The 16,877-nt window shown below is 41.1% G+C and overlaps 1 protein-coding gene and 1 long non-coding RNA gene across 3 annotated transcripts in view; one reads left to right on the top strand and one right to left on the bottom strand.

Annotated features, from left to right (window-relative positions):
* LOC139157250 (uncharacterized) overlaps positions 1–16,877 on the bottom strand; it is a 91,950-nt gene that overhangs the window by 33,798 nt on the left and 41,275 nt on the right. Inside the window, exon 3 of the long non-coding RNA XR_011557450.1 lies at positions 13,336–13,536. This is a non-coding gene — a long non-coding RNA (uncharacterized lncRNA). The remainder of the gene's footprint in view (positions 1–13,335; positions 13,537–16,877) is intronic.
* Positions 1–16,877, top strand: part of PRKN (parkin RBR E3 ubiquitin protein ligase) — an 890,155-nt gene that overhangs the window by 860,540 nt on the left and 12,738 nt on the right. For both annotated transcript variants that reach the window (XM_070733810.1, XM_070733812.1), the window contains one exon: positions 12,766–12,852. In XM_070733810.1, the coding sequence (XP_070589911.1) occupies positions 12,766–12,852 (87 nt within the window). The remainder of the gene's footprint in view (positions 1–12,765; positions 12,853–16,877) is intronic.

Raw genomic sequence — 16,877 nt, 5'->3', positions numbered from 1 at the left:
AAGAAGTTTTGGTAGTATTGGTAGAGATGTTTTGGTAGTATTGGTAGTGTCATCACATCTTTTCCTTCTTACTCAAGTCTTGTTCAGGTATTCTGTATCTGATATAGGAGTTTAGAGTTGAAATGGAATATGTTGATTGGGAATATGCAAACCATAATTATTTTGAGTGTTATAAGACTAGATCAACTAGATATAAAGTTTATGCATGGTATGTTTGTGTGTATGTTTCTTTTTAATAAGGGGTTCTTACTGACTTTTAATTATTAGATTTGTTATATATTGTGTTGCTATTTTTGTGAGCCGCCACATGTCTACGGAGAGGGGCGGCATACAAATCTAATTAATAATAATAATGATGATGATTATGATGATGATGATGATGATTATGATGATGATGATGATAATAATAATAATAATAATAATAATAATAATAATAATAATTTTTAAGTTGCGGAGGGGGTTGTAGGTCCAAACAAAACAATAACCCCCTACAACTTACAATTTTTGGATCTACAGGGGATCTACAAGCCCCCCTCCTCGAACGTACAACTTAAAAATGTTTGGTTTGGACTTAGAACAACATTTAGTGTTTTGAAACAGTCTTGTTTCCGATTGTTCGGAATGCTATGATTGGATGGCTTTGGGGTTTTTGATTGTTACTTTGGAACTGCTGGTAATTGAGCTGTTCTTTTCCCTATGTTACCCTGCATTTTGGCTGTTTTAAGTTTTTTCTTTCAGCTCTGGATATGTGCACATTGCTTATTTAGACATTTTTCAGACTGCAATTGCTTTGCTTGCTTTGGAATCTGGTGCAGTCTTGGGAAGTGTTGTATTAACATATTATATTTTGAAAAGTTATATTCATTTTTATGTTGTAAGCTGCCCCAAGTTTTTGTAGAGGGGCGGCATAGAAATCCAATAAATAAATAATAAACCACAGCAAAGAGTGAAATTTGTCTTTCTGTGCTACTGTTTTTTCATGTTTTCCTCAGAAGGAGGATGCTATACTTGCTGTTGTTAAATCATTCTGTTAAATATATGCTAATTGAAATAACATTGATGAGAGAGATTAGTCAACTTGGTCCTGCATTACTGTGCTGGCTGAATGCCTCTGTGATTTTATTAAAGTAACAACAAAAATATATCTGCTCAAAAGCCAGGGACTGATTCAGTTGTTGATTTAGCTAAATCCTTAGGGGATTTTCAAATATTTTTCCACAAATACAAACAAATAAATCCAGTCGATGATTTTTGTTTTTCTGCAAGTTGTCCATTTGGTAGCAGTCAGCAAATACAAGTCCTTCACCTTCACCAATTATTTTGTGATAGGTTTAGGTTTAGGTTAGGTTTAGGTTTATTGGATTTATATGCCGCCCCCTCCGCAAACTCGGGGCGGCTCACAACAATAATAAAAAAACAGTACAGTACATAATACCAAATCCAATGCCCACCCATCTAGTTGCAATTTAAATTAATAGTGTAGGAAGTTAGCACTCACCCCTGCTAAAAGAATATTAAAAAGTCAGAATGTTATATTTCCCCGAAATGAGAAATGGAAATCTTAAGGGAGACAGAAACTCAGTGCCACAGTTCCCTGCACCCAAAAGATATTAGCAGCGCCGGACTTACCTGGCGGCAGGCTTTGCTGGAGGGACCGGGAGACACGGACCCTCATGGCGGCCGCCATCTTGGATCCCGGGCGAAGTCTCGCGATGCGAGACTTCGCTCGGGAGTTCGGGCCTGATTGGCCCAGCTGCTGATAGGTCCGGGCGGGGCCTGCTTGCCCTATATAAGGGCGAGCAGGCCCGGGGCTCTCCCTTTTCGCCCGGACTGCAGAGCCTCGAGCAGACACCCGCCCGCCCTCCCTATTTTGCAGTGTGCTTAGGGGTCGCCCTTAGGGGGCCGAATGGGAATTTTTTGCAGTTCTGCCTCTTAGCCGAGCTGTTTTTTTCGCCCATTCCACACTGAGGAGATGGATGTGCGGTTAGGGGGTGCTTGCATTTATTAGGTTAATTGGCTTACCTTTGGTCATTTGGGTAGGCAGGTTAGGGGCGGAAAATTGGGGTGGTTTAGCAACCGCGCGTTCTCCCTTGGGCATCTTTGGGGATGATTGACAGGTTCTCCGCAAGCTCATGGAGGGTGTGTCTGCCTGAGCAGCTGGGGGGAACCTGTCTTTGGGTCCTGCACCTTTAATTCCCGGATTCGGGTTAGCCAGTGGGACCCCCCTCATGCACAGCATGGCAGGGTCGCAGGTGATGGTCTGGCCCCTCACCTGGACTTGCATCGAGATAACGCCCATGAGTTGCCCAGGAATGTTTTGGCATAACGTCATTTCCGCCCCGGAAGTATTTGTTTGACCCTGCAGGTCCAGTTCCGGGTCATAGTTGATTATGCTAATTTATTCAAAATAATGAATAAATTATGCAAATTTATGTTCATAAAAATGACCCAGTTTAAATCCAGCTCTTGTGTCCGTGTCGTTACTCCGTCTCTCCAGCAATAAGCTCAGGCCAGCTTTTAGAAATGCAGATTTGGTGATCCATTCAAGACGGGATATTTTGAACAATCCTCACTCAAGAGCCAAACCTGGAAAGCCATTAAGACACAATAGGAACGACTCTTTCAGGACACAAGCCTCCTCATTACATCAGCTCAGAGAGTCCAGACGTCAATCAAACTTAACTCAGACAACCTAAAAGGTTAGCGATGACCCCTACAGCAACCCAAAGAATACATGCTCTTGCCACAGGAACAGGAAGCTCAAGTTCAAAGCCACCGTGTGGTAGTAAAAAAATTTGCAGCCCTTCCCTGACTATTGTTGTGAGATTAAGAATTAGTTGGTGTTCATGGATATGATCTTCTAATCACCTACCTATCTTTTCTATACAGTGTCTGTTACAATCCTTACACTGTAGATTGCAGATGGCTCCTACTTTTCTACTTCTTGGACTTCAGAAACTGTTAGTTTCTGTTTTGGAGAGCTTTGCTTGATTTCTGTGCGACAATAATACATGTAACAGTTGGTTGCTTGTTTCTGAGATTTTTTTAATGTATGGCAGTATTATCCTTTCCTTGGTTTGATTTGGTTGGGCTGTAATGGGTTGAGTGACACTATTTGATAAGGTTGTGTGTGTGTCCATTTTGTGGGGAGATGTTCTCCCAACACTCAGATAATCAGGGATTAATGCTAGATAAATTAGATAAGCAGAAAATGATACCTTACATAAGAAATGGCAGAAAAGAAAAACGTATCCCCACAAATACTTGGGTTGTGGTTCAGCCTGAGGCAGATCAAAGACCAGCTGCGTCTCTGCTGGCTCCATGCCCGGAGGAGGATGACAGCGAAGAGGAGGGGTCTGGGCAGTCGGACGGGGGAGAGTACAGTCAGGAATGTGACAAGGAAGAACAGCATGGGAGCCCCGGGGAGGGGCTCTCCCCAGCCAGTAGCTTGGAGTCTTTGGAGTCATTAGGTGACGAAGCACAAGCTGTCATTAACATGCGACAGAGATGTCTAGATCAAAGGAAGGATCAATTGAAGAAATATTATCAGCATTGAATAAGGAACACCAGGGCTTGGGTGTGGTCCTCATTAGCAGGGAAGGGTTTATAAGGCAGGCAAACTCTTGAAGCCCTGTGGAGTGTTATCAGTTTGGAGTTGCTGTAACCTGCATTGTTTCTCGGCGTTTCTGTTCCTGGCTCATGGCCCAGCAGTCTTGAAGACCCATGGGAGGTGTATGTCTGTTATCTACAGCCTCGTCTTGGCAGCAAGAATCCTATATTTATGCATGGACAATTGCCTTCGTGTATATATTTGGAGTTCCAGTGTTTTCCTGCTTTGTAAGGACATTTTCTGTTACCTTCGTTTCTCTTTAACATTATAAAACTGTATGTGAATTCTACCGGTGTGTCTGGCTTATCTTTTTGGGTTGGTCATAGCTTCCGGAGTGACCCAGACAGAACAACTTGTAGGGTAAGCCACTGTATATAAACAGTGAGCAAATCCCACACTCACCAACACTAATGATGTTACCTAGTTGAACGATGAAACACCTGTAAGCAAACCACTAATCTCAGTGAACAGCTAAGGATTTCACAGTTCAACTCTGAGCTACATTCTGTATATACAATCTATATATAATACGTGGTCTGTTGTGAGTAATAATATTTAAAGAAGCCTGAATAGAAATGTACCTCTGTGTTATATGGCGATTTGAACAGGGTATATCAGGTTGAATCTTTAAACATAAAAATGGGAAGAACCCATGTTTCCCAAAAGATAAGACCCAATCTTATTTTCTTTTGGGCCCCAAAATAATTACCAAGTCTTATTTTGGGGGGGATGTCTTACCTGCTTACCTTAGGACCACCAGAGCCAGGTTTCCCATGCCCCAATACCTGTTGCGTTGCTGACTTCTTTTGCGGCTGCTTGCAGCTGCTCGTGGCTAGACATCGCTTGGCTCGTTGCACCAGTGCCGCCATTTACAGCAAGAGGCTACATGGCGTGTTGTACTGTTGTGCACAAGGGTGGTGGCAGTGGTGCGATGCGCCACATGGTATCCAGCCGTGAGCAGTCACACAAGAAGTTGGGGAGTGGCACATCAACCGGTGCATGGAACCAGCTCCCCCCAGAGATTAGGATTGCCCCCACCCTCCTTGCCTTTCGAAAGCTTCTGAAGACCCACCTCTGCTGTCAGGCATGGGGGAATTGAGACATCTCCCCCTGGCCTATATAATTTATGCATGGTATGCTTGTGTGTGTGTCTGGCTTTTTAAATAAGGGGTTTTTAGAGACTTTGTAACATTAGATTTGTGATACATTGTTTTTTATTGTTGTTGTGAGCCGCCCTGAGTCTGCAGAGAGGGGCAGCATGCAAATCTAATAAATGAATGAATGAATGAATGAATGAATGAATGAATGAATGAATGAATGAATGAATGAATGTGTTGGGACAGGGGAGGCCTGGCTGCAGCAATCCATGCAGGGTGCATGGGGGAGCTCTACCCTCCACCCTGTCCTAGCTTGATTTTTATGCATGCGCCTCACTCCACTTCAAACAACCAGATGGTTTGCCTTAACTAAGGCTTATTTTGGGGACAGGGGTTATATTAGATGCAGGCGTAAAAATTGAGCTAGGGCTTGTTTTCAGGGTAGGGCATATTTTCAGAGAAACACGGTATGTCTAATTAAACAAGAAGATATAGGGTCAAGAATGAACGGATGCTGAATGCAAGCGGGGGCTGCAACTTACCTCCACTACCGGTGCTGGTGCATGCGCAGCTCCAGGTGAATGGTGGACACATAGGTGCATCTGGCAGGTGCACATGCACATTGGAGCGAGATTTGGCTTCTGCACATGTGCAGGAAGCAAATTTTGTGAGATGACACATGGGCGCATGGAAGCAAAAAACCACCCAAAATCACCGAAATCTCGCACGCCTGCAGATCCTCTTGCAGGATTTTGCTTCCTGCAGATATGCAGAAGCCAAATCTCGCTCTAATGCATGCACACAAGTCACCTGGAGCTATGCATGCAGCTCCATTTTCACTATCGGAACGCTATTGCCCCCAATCCAATTCCGGTAGCAACCTGATACAAAGGTGTTCTTTCAACCATATGTGCCTTATGTGCTTAACATAATGCATTCTTAAAAGTCCAATGAATAGAAATTTGCCAGTGACTTTGACCAGATTTGGAATAATTTCTATATATGGTTAAATCAAAGAACAAATATTAGCAATGCTGCATGATTAATTAACAAATTAAGTTACATATTCTTAAAGATTCAAACACAACTTTTTCTCCAACTGTTATGTTTCCATAAATTACAGAGTAAGAACTTAAATATATTTTAATATATAGATATAGACTATACATTACTGACAAAACCAATGGTAATACTACAGAAAAAAGAGTATAGAAGGAGGCTGTCAACGAGACAGCCAGTGTGGGGGAGGGGATGTACCTGTGTTTTTTTCTGTATATAATTTTTGTGTATGTGTTAAATATATGTAAATAAAAAATATTTTTTTAAATAAAAAAAATGTATTAAAAAAAAAAGAAATTTGCCAGTGACAGCTTTTTCCTTCCCCCAATTAGCTAAGGATTACACTATTTTAAGACCAAAGATCTTCTTGCTTCCTGCCCCCTGCAACTGAAATTTAGAAGTGGTTTTCTCTCCAGCAAAAATGTTCCGATCCAGCTATCATGTCTAAAAAAAAGGACCATGGGACGGGAGAAATCCATGACACTGTTTGTCAAATGATATAAGTAATGCAAATGGTAATTTAACCCCAAAGAGCCAAGGGAGTTTTATGGGACTGAGACTTCTAATGAAAATAAAAAGATGTACTGCTAACCCACCTATCTTCCCTTAATCTGACATTTGTTTCTTTTATAATTCATGCTGTGCTGTAACACAGAAATGCTTAATGCCTTTCTGCCAAGGAAAGCCTATTTATTCTGACAAACCTATCAACCCTCCAGGTTGTTCTTTCACCATGGAACTGATTTTACATCTCCTCCATTATCTAATAAGACATGAAAAGAGTTTTCTATCTTATTCTAAGATCAGCCATATTTCCATTGAAAGCAGTGCCTGAGATCATCATCCCACACAGTTTTGGTATTTTGAAGAATACCTCCCAAATCAAAGTAGCATATATACATACATACGGATCTAATACAGAAGTTTGCAAAGAAAATTCTAGCTGATCCTATCTTATTGTGATGTTCTCCAAACAGTTGGCTTTTTCTCTAACTATGGAATGGATAGAATAGAATAGAATAGAATAGAATAGAATAGAATTTTATTGGACAAGTGGGATTGGATACACAAGGAATTTGTCTTGGTGCATTTGTTCTCAGTGTACGTAAAACAAAAGATACCTTTGTGAAGAATCATAATTCAGTACTTAATGATAGTCTGGGTACATATAAGCAATCAAATCATATTAGCAACCAGTCAATATAAACCATAAGGATACAAGCATCAATGTTACAGTCACACAGTCATTAACGGGAGGAGATGAGTGATGGGAATGATGAGAAGATTAATAATAGTGCAGACTTAGTACATAGTTTGACAGTGTTGAGGGAATTATTTGTTTAGCGGAGTGATGGGGTTCAGGGGAAAAACTGTTCTCTGTCTAGTTGTTCTGGTGTGTAGTGCTCCATAGCATCGTTTTGAGGGTAGGAGTTGAAGCGGCTTGTGACCAGGATGTGAGGAGTCTGTAAGTATTTTCACAGCCCTTTTTTGATTCGTGCAGTATATAGATCCTCAATGGAAGGCAGGCTGGTAACAATTGTTTTTTCTGCAGTTCTAAAGTCAGTCTTGTTGGGTTTGTTTGTTTGTTTGTTTGTTTGTTTATTTATTTATTTATTTATTTGTATGCCGCCCCCCTCGGCAGACTCGGGGCGGCTAACAACAGTAATAAAACAGCATATAATAATAATCCAATACTAAAAACAGTTAAAAACCCATTATTATAAAAACCAAACATACATACAGATATACCATGCATAAAATTGTAAAGGCCTAGGGGGAAAGTATATCTCAATTCCCCCATGCCTGGCGGCAGAAGTGGGTTTTAAGCAGCATATGAAAGGCAAGGAGGGTGGGGGCAATTCTAATCTCTGGGGGGAGTTGGTTCCAGAGGGCAGAAAGACAAAAACAATTGTAAATTAGATAGCTTCAGTGAAGGTTGAAAATACAAACAGGCAATGTTAAGCATTTCGGCACTCTCTTAAACTTGATGATATGTCAGACTGCAGTTTACTTTAAAAATGTGTTGGCTGTTATGTAAAAAGGCAGCATGTGAACAATTAATGAAAAAGAAGTTTAGCTGTCAAAGATGTGACCTATAGTAGGAATACATGCACGTCTTTCCTGATGTCAAGTATTTTCATAGTAGTTGGTTAGGACAGGGGTTCCCAGCCCCTGATCTGTGGACTGGCAGTGGTCCACAGCACACCAGAAACTGGATCACACAACAAGTAAAACCCCATCTGTGGAATGCAGGCAGCACATGAAATCACACACCCTCTGGTCCATGGAAAAATCTCTCTCCACAGAACTGGTCCCTGGTGATCAAAAGTTTGGGGGAGGGTCACTGGCTTAAGTAGAATAATTATCACCTAGAAAGAGTATTGTGTATTTGGTTATATCTGCTTGATTTTCAGTCTTTTGCAACCAGAAATATTGAAATGAATGGAATTCAAAGTTGAAATCTTAACAAGAGACAAGGAGCTGCTATAATTAACCAACATTCCCACAAACATAATTGTCACACCAATCTCTTTTAAGCTAAACAATGTTATATACATAGTAACCTTGGGGGAGTTAGGCAGCATATAAGATAGAAGATAGATGATAGACAGACAGACAGACAGACAGACAAGAAACTAAATTGTAGCTAATTTCACTTAGGCCAATACCATTCACTGAACTTCTGCATACAGTTTTTAAAAATTTTCCTGGCAAATCATCCATCCAATTCATTTAACAATTCATGTATTACAGAAACATCCACCTCTCATTTGTTAAGGTTCCTATAAACCCCAACTAACCATAACTTCTTTTATTAAAGTTTGTTGCAAAATCAAAACCAGGAGCACACAAAGATGACTGATTCAGCTGGATTCTATATAAACATAATAATATATATATATTTACAATACCACAAGTAGAATTCTTCAATCAGTTACGGGCAGCAGAACAGTTAGTTTTATTTCAGCAGAGTTCACAAGCACAGAGAGTACAGAGTGGACAGAAAGCAGAGTGGAGAGTGAGCCACACCCAGCCTTAAGATTCTCAGTTTCAATTCTCTGCACAGACTCAGATGTGTTTCTCTCCCATTGGCTGACTTAGTTACTATGCCTATTCATTGGTTGATCTTGTTAACACTGGCTCTCCCAGTCATGAATATTCTAATAGAGTTAGCCTGCAATACTCCACATTAACTACTGCACTACCAGGATGCTTTATATAAGTGGAATGCCAGAAACTCAACCCTTTCCTGTTTTCTCCGGACTTCTTGACTGGAGTCATGGACAGGTGTTGTTCATCTCAGCGAAAGTTTGCAATTCAAAAGTTCTTAACTAGAGTAACGTCTGTACTAGAAAACTTGCCACTCAGATCTTTCATAAGGGAACAACATTGCAAAATGCATTGACCCTCAAGTAGTTGAGCCTCAACCTTTCAGCCACTCCAGGCAAAGGATGTTGTAGAATAGTCAGCGGGTTGTCCCTGTTTCACTTTGCATAAGCATCTTTTTTTTTGCAGCATTGCAATGAATTGTGATTTCATACGGTACTTAAAGTGACAAGAGGAGCATGACAGAGTGCAAAATGGAACTGCAAAGATGTGACATGAGGCAGATAAACATTTTAGTGTCAAGTTGTGCTGATATGTCTATTCATTATATGCAAGAGCCAACACTGTATCAAAACATCAGACGTATTTCATCAGCTCGGCTTGTCAATGTAGCAAGTAGCTGAAAAATATATTTTGTATTGTCATGGTGGGTCAAGATGGTGTACTTGAGATTGGCCAGAAGAATACTTTAATTGATATTTCACTTTATTTGTTTTTTTTTTTAATTTTCTCTAGACAACAAGCATGATAATTAGGAAATGACAATGCGGGGATCATAGTTCCATGTCAAGGCGGATTTCTGTCTTATAAAGAAGTAGGCAACACACATGAGAGTAATTTTTAGATAGTTCTGTTTATTCAGAGCTATCATCTTCAATTTTACTAAGTGGTTTTAAAATGAAAGTTGCCAACTGGTAGAGTTAAAAATAAACTGGCTCTTCATCTTTGACAAGATATTGCTGCTGTTCGCAGACATTAGAAAATGGGGCAAATAACAAGTGAATAATCCTAATTGAATTGTAGGAAATGACCAAGTTCAGCTTGAGAGAGGGGTCAAGTGCATCATCAGTCATGAGTCCCTTCACATCCCGCAAGAGATCTAAGTCCTGCCCATCTTGACTTCTTTTACTCTTACCTGCCACCAGCTTGCTTTGGCCATTAGTAGTTCAGATTCTTGTAGCTCAGTGCTTCCATTTAATCAATTTTAAATCCCTTCATGGCATGGGTCCAGGTTGTCACGCTGTAAATTGACAGCCCCTCAGAGACATTTAGTAATGAAAGAGTTAACTTTGTGTGCCCTATTGGATCCTCCTCTTATGATGTAATATCCTGCCAATCTCACTTCACTTCCTTCTTCTTCTTCTTCCCTCTTCTCTTCCTAACCTCCATGAACTTCCATGATGTAAGACGTATATGTATTGCTGTCCCTCGAGACAGTCTTTTATTTGTTTATTTCTGTTTTTAAAATAAATATACCTTGTTTGAAATGATTGAAGGCTTCTATCCATCGACTCCACGGGGTTAAGGTTAAGATTAAGGTCCTAACAGACCATTGATTTTTTCCCCCTCCCCGCGACACAGGTTACATGAGGGACTGCCTCACCCTACCGGCATTGTACCCATCCTACTCATGCCATACGCCCAATTATTCCGGCTGATGGGGATCCAAGTGGGGAGCCTTCTCTGCTGTACCTCCTGTCCTCTAGAACATCCTGCCCCCAATGTGAGGTTGGCCGCAACCAGTGATGGGCTCTTACAGGAGCTGTCAGGAACGCAGTTCCGGTAGCAAAATTTGGAGCTCCACCCCAGAGAACCCAATTTTCACTGAAAGATGTTGAAACAAAATGCATAAGCCACACCCACAGTGTGGTAGTAAAAATGTTGGTAGCCCATCACTGGCCCCAACCCTCCTCTCTCTCTTTCTAAAGGCCTAAAGAAGTTGGCTTGAGGTCCCAATGGGGGGACAGTGCAATGGAGATGATTGATTGAACAATAACTGATCACATCTCCCCCACCTCCACTCCTATCGACTCCATGTGTCCTTAGGTTTAACGTTGGGTTTTAATTTTTACGTTTTAACTGTTAAAAGTTAAAAGTTGAGCCGGGGTGGCGCAGCAGGTAGAGTGCTGTACTGCAGGCCACTGAAGCTGACTGTAGATCTGAAGGTCAGTGGTTCAAATCTCATCACCGGCTCAAGGTTGACTCAGCCTTCCATCCTTCCAAGGTGGGTAAAATGAGGACCCGGATTGTGGGGGCAATATGCTGGCTCTGTTAAAAAGTGCTATTGCTAACATGTTGTAAGCCGCCCTGAGTCTAAGGAGAAAGGCGGCATAAAAATCAAATAAATAAAAATAAATAAATAAAATAAAAACTGTAAGCCATCCAGAGTTACCCTATGGTAAGATGGGCAGTCAAAACAAACATTCAAGCAAACTGACTGGATGTTCTGATTGTCTTAGTGCTTGACATGAATGAAAGATAGCAGTCTGGATATGTTTATCCTGAAGGGTCTATGGCTGTTTGCCTCCTCCACTTGGCCATGCCTGTTTGGCCCCCAGGCTTCCGCCCCCAACCATTTGGGCGCTGCCTTTTCTCCTCGATTGAACAGCCCTAACTCTTCATCCCAGCCCTTCCGTCACAGCCCCTCATTCCTTCCTTTGTTCTCCCATTGTTATCTATGGATCCTCATGCAAACACACAAGGCAAGCAGAGTGGAGGGGAATGGAAAGGAAGGAATGAAGGAGGAGGGTGTGGGATTCCTGCTCCTATGATTGGCTGGCGACAAAGAGTCCCGTGCACCCAAAAGCCCGGGGTGAACGAGCTTTTGGGCCCATAGCAAAAGGGCTGTGATGAAGGGGCTGTGATGGGAGGGGCTGTGATGGAAGGGCTGGGCCAAAGAGCTAGGGCCATTTCAGCCAAGGACAAAAGGCAGCGCCCGAATGGTTGGGAGCAGAAGCCTGGGAACCAAACAGGCCAAACGGAGGAGAAGAACAGTCCCATTGTGATCCTGAAAGAGTCAGTGATTACTTGTTTAGAGAATCATTATAGGAAAACTGAATTGCTAGAATCTCATCTATTTCTCATCTGCCCCTATTACTAGGAAAGTGCAACATTTATTGGCAGATGTTTTTGACCCATGGCTTTAGAACAGTGGTTCTCAACCTGGGTGTCGGGACCCTTTTGGGGTCGAATGACTGTTTAACAGGGGGTGCCTAAGATCATGGGAAAAGACAAATTTCCCATGGTGTTAGGAACTAACGCTTCTATTCTTTTCACCTTGGAACATATTTTTACAATCCGACCAATCAGGCATTTACAGTGGTGGTGTCCCTCTGACCTTCCTGCCAATCAGCTTAAAGCTCTGTTGGGAGAATTGGCGCTAGACTTATGGTTGGAGGTCACCATAACATGAGGAACTGTATTAAGGGGTCACGGCATTAGAAAGGTTGAGAACCACTGCTTTAGAAGAATCTTCATGTGACATGCTGTCTTTCCTGTTCTTCAGTTTTTCCAAAATTCTAAGATAGTTGTGGAAATGTTTTGGAAGAACTTTTATGAACAGCTAAGGAACCCAAGACTAAGTTTGCCCCCTGCCCCAATTTTCTAATGATGTTAATCTCAGAAACTCACCTTAGGAAACTGATGATAGTTCTGACTTTTCAAATACATTTCTCCCCCAAAAAATGTATAAGTTCTTTTATGTTAGTGCTTCCATGTGTCAAGTACACAAATCAGTTGTATCAATGAGCAGGCTGTGTGATCAGACGGAGGATAAATAAGAAATTATGAGAATTTAATGGGATAAGAAGAGTGGTGGATCATCTGAAAATGCTAGGACTGTCATATCTCCCCTTGATTCCTAATGTTTGTTTTATATTTTTCTTTTTTCAGTTTGTGTTCTGCCGTGAATGTAAAGAAGAATACCATGAAGGGGAATGCCATAGCTTCTTCAAAAGTCCAGGAGCCACAGCTCAAATGGTACGTATCTCCACATCCGTAGCATCTCAGAAGATGAACTAGAAGGGGGTTGGTTGATAATCAAGAACAGAGACAATCAGGGCCATGGTGGGAAACATCATGTGGACAGAAAGGGGGAAGATCCAGCAGTAAACATCTGTTTCCTCTTCAGAAGTTCTAATGTTAGTTATTAGAGTCCTGATGGTGCAGTGGTTAGAATGCAGTACTCTATGCTAATTCTGCTGACTGCCAGGAGTTTGATTCTAACCGAGTCAAGGTTGACTCAGCTTTCCAACTTTCTAAATTTGGTAAAATGAGGACCCAGATTGTTGGGGGCAATATGATGACTCTGTAAACCACTTAGGATTGTAAAGTACCAGGAGTGGGTTCTAATTTTTTAGACAAAATAAGCCATACCCACAGAACCGGTAGTAAAAAAAATTTAGAACCCATCCCGGATGCATATCATAGTTATTTAGACTTTAATAATGACATGAAACTTACATGGGATTTCCAACTTATATACAGACAGAAATCTGTTCAGAAAGTGAGGCTTTTTAAAATCTTTTCCATGATGGTATTCAGAGTTTTTTGAGAAAATGGTCAATGGGACTTCCATAGGTCTACGGAGAAGAATGGAAGTTTATGCTTGATGTATTTTCTCCCACATTCTTCCTCTTCATAGCCCAGTGTTAATTCTTCATCCTACAGAACCAATGCATAAATCAGCACACTGAGCAGGAAGCACAAATGTAATCTGCATTATAAAGATTATAAAAACTGATGGGGAGAAAATAATTTGAGTTTTATTTTAAGGTATTTACCTTTTTACTTTCTGATAGAGCTGTGCAATGCTTCAGATTAGGTTCAAAAAACATACTTTGGAACATGAAGAGGCACAAACACTCATTTGCTACTGTTTACTGCTACTGCTGTATCTATAGTCTAAATCACTTTTTGGAGCTGAATTCGAAGAGTTTCACAGTGTTATTTTAAAACAAATTCGCAAACTGGAAAGATTTATTTCATTTTTTCAAATAATAAAATGCACTCCTTCAGTGAACATATGAAAACAAAAATGCGCACATTTGCAAAACATTGTGCACAGAATGGGATTCATTAAAATGGGGGGGATTAATGAAATTTTGTGGTACAGAAAACATCTATTTAACTGGCTTTTGGGTCTATTTAATATTAGTATCTTCTAGAGGGTTTTTTTCTTCTCCCAATTTGCTATTGGTCATCAATGTTCAATTACCTCACTGCAAGGAATACTTTAATTTTTGGAATTTAAAAAGGGATGCTTTTAGATATAAACAAGGATTGAACTGATCATTATCTCTAATAGTTACCATAATTCTGAGTTCTGTTCATTCCATAAACTGAGCAAATTTATTTTAATTTATGTCAAGATAAGGTAAGAATTATTTTAAAAGCCAACGAGCCAACCTACGTTATTTATATTTCAAACATATGCAAATAGAAGTTCCTAATTTGCACTTTTATGTTTCATACTGGGAAATTTTCTTTTATTTCTTGAAACAATCATGCTGAAATAAAGAAGTAATTGAGTTGAGAACCATTACTCCTTATCAAGTTAATTCTTACTTTAGCACAGGGCTGCATTTAGTTGCTACATTCCTAGAGAATGCCAGAATCCAAACTAAACCATATTATTCGTTAAGCAAATCAGTATCTGTTCTGCCGGGCTCTCTGGTAGGAGCCTCCCAAAAATTCAAGGATACAAATTTCAGACAAACACGTTTGAAAATTCAAAACAATGTTCTTTATCACAAAATTCAAAATCAACTGAGCACTCTTTTTGTATTGCAAAGAGCACTCGTCCCAAAACAACCGGGTAGTCTGTACAATTTCCCTTAATCAGTCTTTAAGTACTTAGCTAGCCGCTGTGAAGAAACTTCCCACCCCTTCTTCTTTCACGAAGTGAAACACCCACACACTTTGCTCTGTATTGGTTTCAAAGACATGAAAAATCAACAAAGTCAAGGCACAATTCCTGAAGAACTGCGATCAGATACTCTTCCACAACGGCCAAACCCACACGCTGCTATTTATAGCAGCAGCCCTAATTACTGGAGCCCCACCCAAACACAGGTGGCCTCTCTTATCTCCTGTAATATGTCCTTACTTGGTCTCTTCTATGCATAATTCTGCGCTTGCGTGGGTCCAAGATGTCTTCATCAGAATCAATGGAAGATAATGGAGATTGACTGCCTGGGCTGTGTGCCAAGCCCCCCTCTTCCAAGTCACTCCCATCTTCTTCTTCATCTGAGGAAACTAAACTCTGAACTGACTCTGTCGGCAATAACACAGGCCTGTGACATGTTGAAGTTTCCCCTGCATGCACCTCCACATTCCCTGGGGCAGGAGCTGGGACAGAGCCAGCCACAACATTATCCAAGTGTCCTTAGGTGCTGATCCTTTAGCTATTATTAGTGCTGGGGGAAACAGATCAAGACCAGAGAGGTGTATAGGAGACATGGTTGATTTTGATAGATGGAAATGGGTGAAATGCTCCTGGTTTGCTCCTGCCTGTCAGTTGTGGGAGAGCTGGTCATGAACAGAGCGTGAAGCTCCACACCTGCCTGGACGTCGCCACTTGGGTTCCTTTACCCTCTGTGCATGCACAAAGCGTTCTGTGCATGTGCAGAAGGTAAAAGAATGGCAGTGTCCAGGCAGGTGGATGGAGCCTCACACTCCCTTCACGACCGGCTCTCCAACGACTGACAGGTATGAGTGAACTGGAAGCATTTCACCCCGGATGGAAATACAGCTGTTTTATACTATCCATAGTTCATGAGTTCCTTTTGACAAAGGCGAATAAGAATTTAGCTGGTAGTTGTTCTGCCGGGCTCTCTGATAGGAGCCTCCCGAAAATTCAAGGGTACAAATTTCAGACACACATACGTTTGAAAATTCAAAACAATGTTCTTTATCACAAAATTCAAAATAAACAAAGCACTCTTTTCATATTGCAAAGAGCACTCTTCCCAAACCAACCGGGTAGTCTGTACAATTTCCCTTAAGCAGTCATTAAGTACTTAGCTAGCAGCAGTGAAGAAACTTCACACCCTTTCTTCTTCCAACGAAGTGAGACACGCACACACTTGCTCTGCTTTGGTTTCAAAGGCGTGAAAAAGCAACAAAGTACAGCAACACAAGATTCCTGATGAACTCCGATCAGATATTCTTCCACAACGACCAAACACACATGCTGCTATTTATAGCAGCAGCCCTAATTACTGGAGCCCCACCCAAACACAGGTGGCCTCCCTTATTTCCTGTAATATGTTCTTACTTGGTCTCTTCTACACATAAATCTGCGCTTGCGTGGGTCCAAAATGTCATCATCTGAATCAATGGAAGATAAGGGAGAGTGACTGCCTGGGCTGTGTGCCAAGCCGAGTCACTCACACCTTCTTCTTCGTCCGAGGAAACTAAACTCTGAACTGATTCTGTCGGCAATAACACAGGCCTATGACATATTGAATTTCCCCCTGCATCTACCTCCCCATTCCCTGGGGCAGGAGCTGGGCCAGAGCCAACCACAACAGTAGTTATGGTAAACAATCCTTTCTGTTCATATTTGGACAAGCAGACAATTTGTTAAGACTTTTAATATTATATTTCCATGTCGCCTTGTCCTAACTATGCTAATCACCATAAGAAGGGAAAGGCAAGGGGAAAATTGATGAAATGAGCTCTGCCATCTTCCACCCCAGAGCACCCAATTTGCACTGAAAGATGTTGAAAGAAAATAGAGAGCATCTTGTATAAGCCATGCCCACAGTGTGGTAGTAAAAAATTTGGTAGCCCTTCGCTGCCAGCAAGTACTGTACATATACATGAGCATCTGTCCAGTCTGACTGCATTAAAACTATGCCTTGTCTTATACTAATTATACCTGGTCGTAGAAATGTCATGTTGTACAATTAAATAATGCATATTTAAATCAATTTACTCAATAGCAGGAAAAAGGTTATGAAGTTAGACTTTGGTATATACAACCCTAATTTCAAAAAGCT

Source organism: Erythrolamprus reginae, chromosome 1 (assembly GCF_031021105.1).
Source record: "Erythrolamprus reginae isolate rEryReg1 chromosome 1, rEryReg1.hap1, whole genome shotgun sequence".
Classification (NCBI taxonomy): Eukaryota; Metazoa; Chordata; class Lepidosauria; order Squamata; family Dipsadidae; genus Erythrolamprus; species Erythrolamprus reginae.
This window is presented reverse-complemented; position numbering and strand designations above follow the sequence as displayed.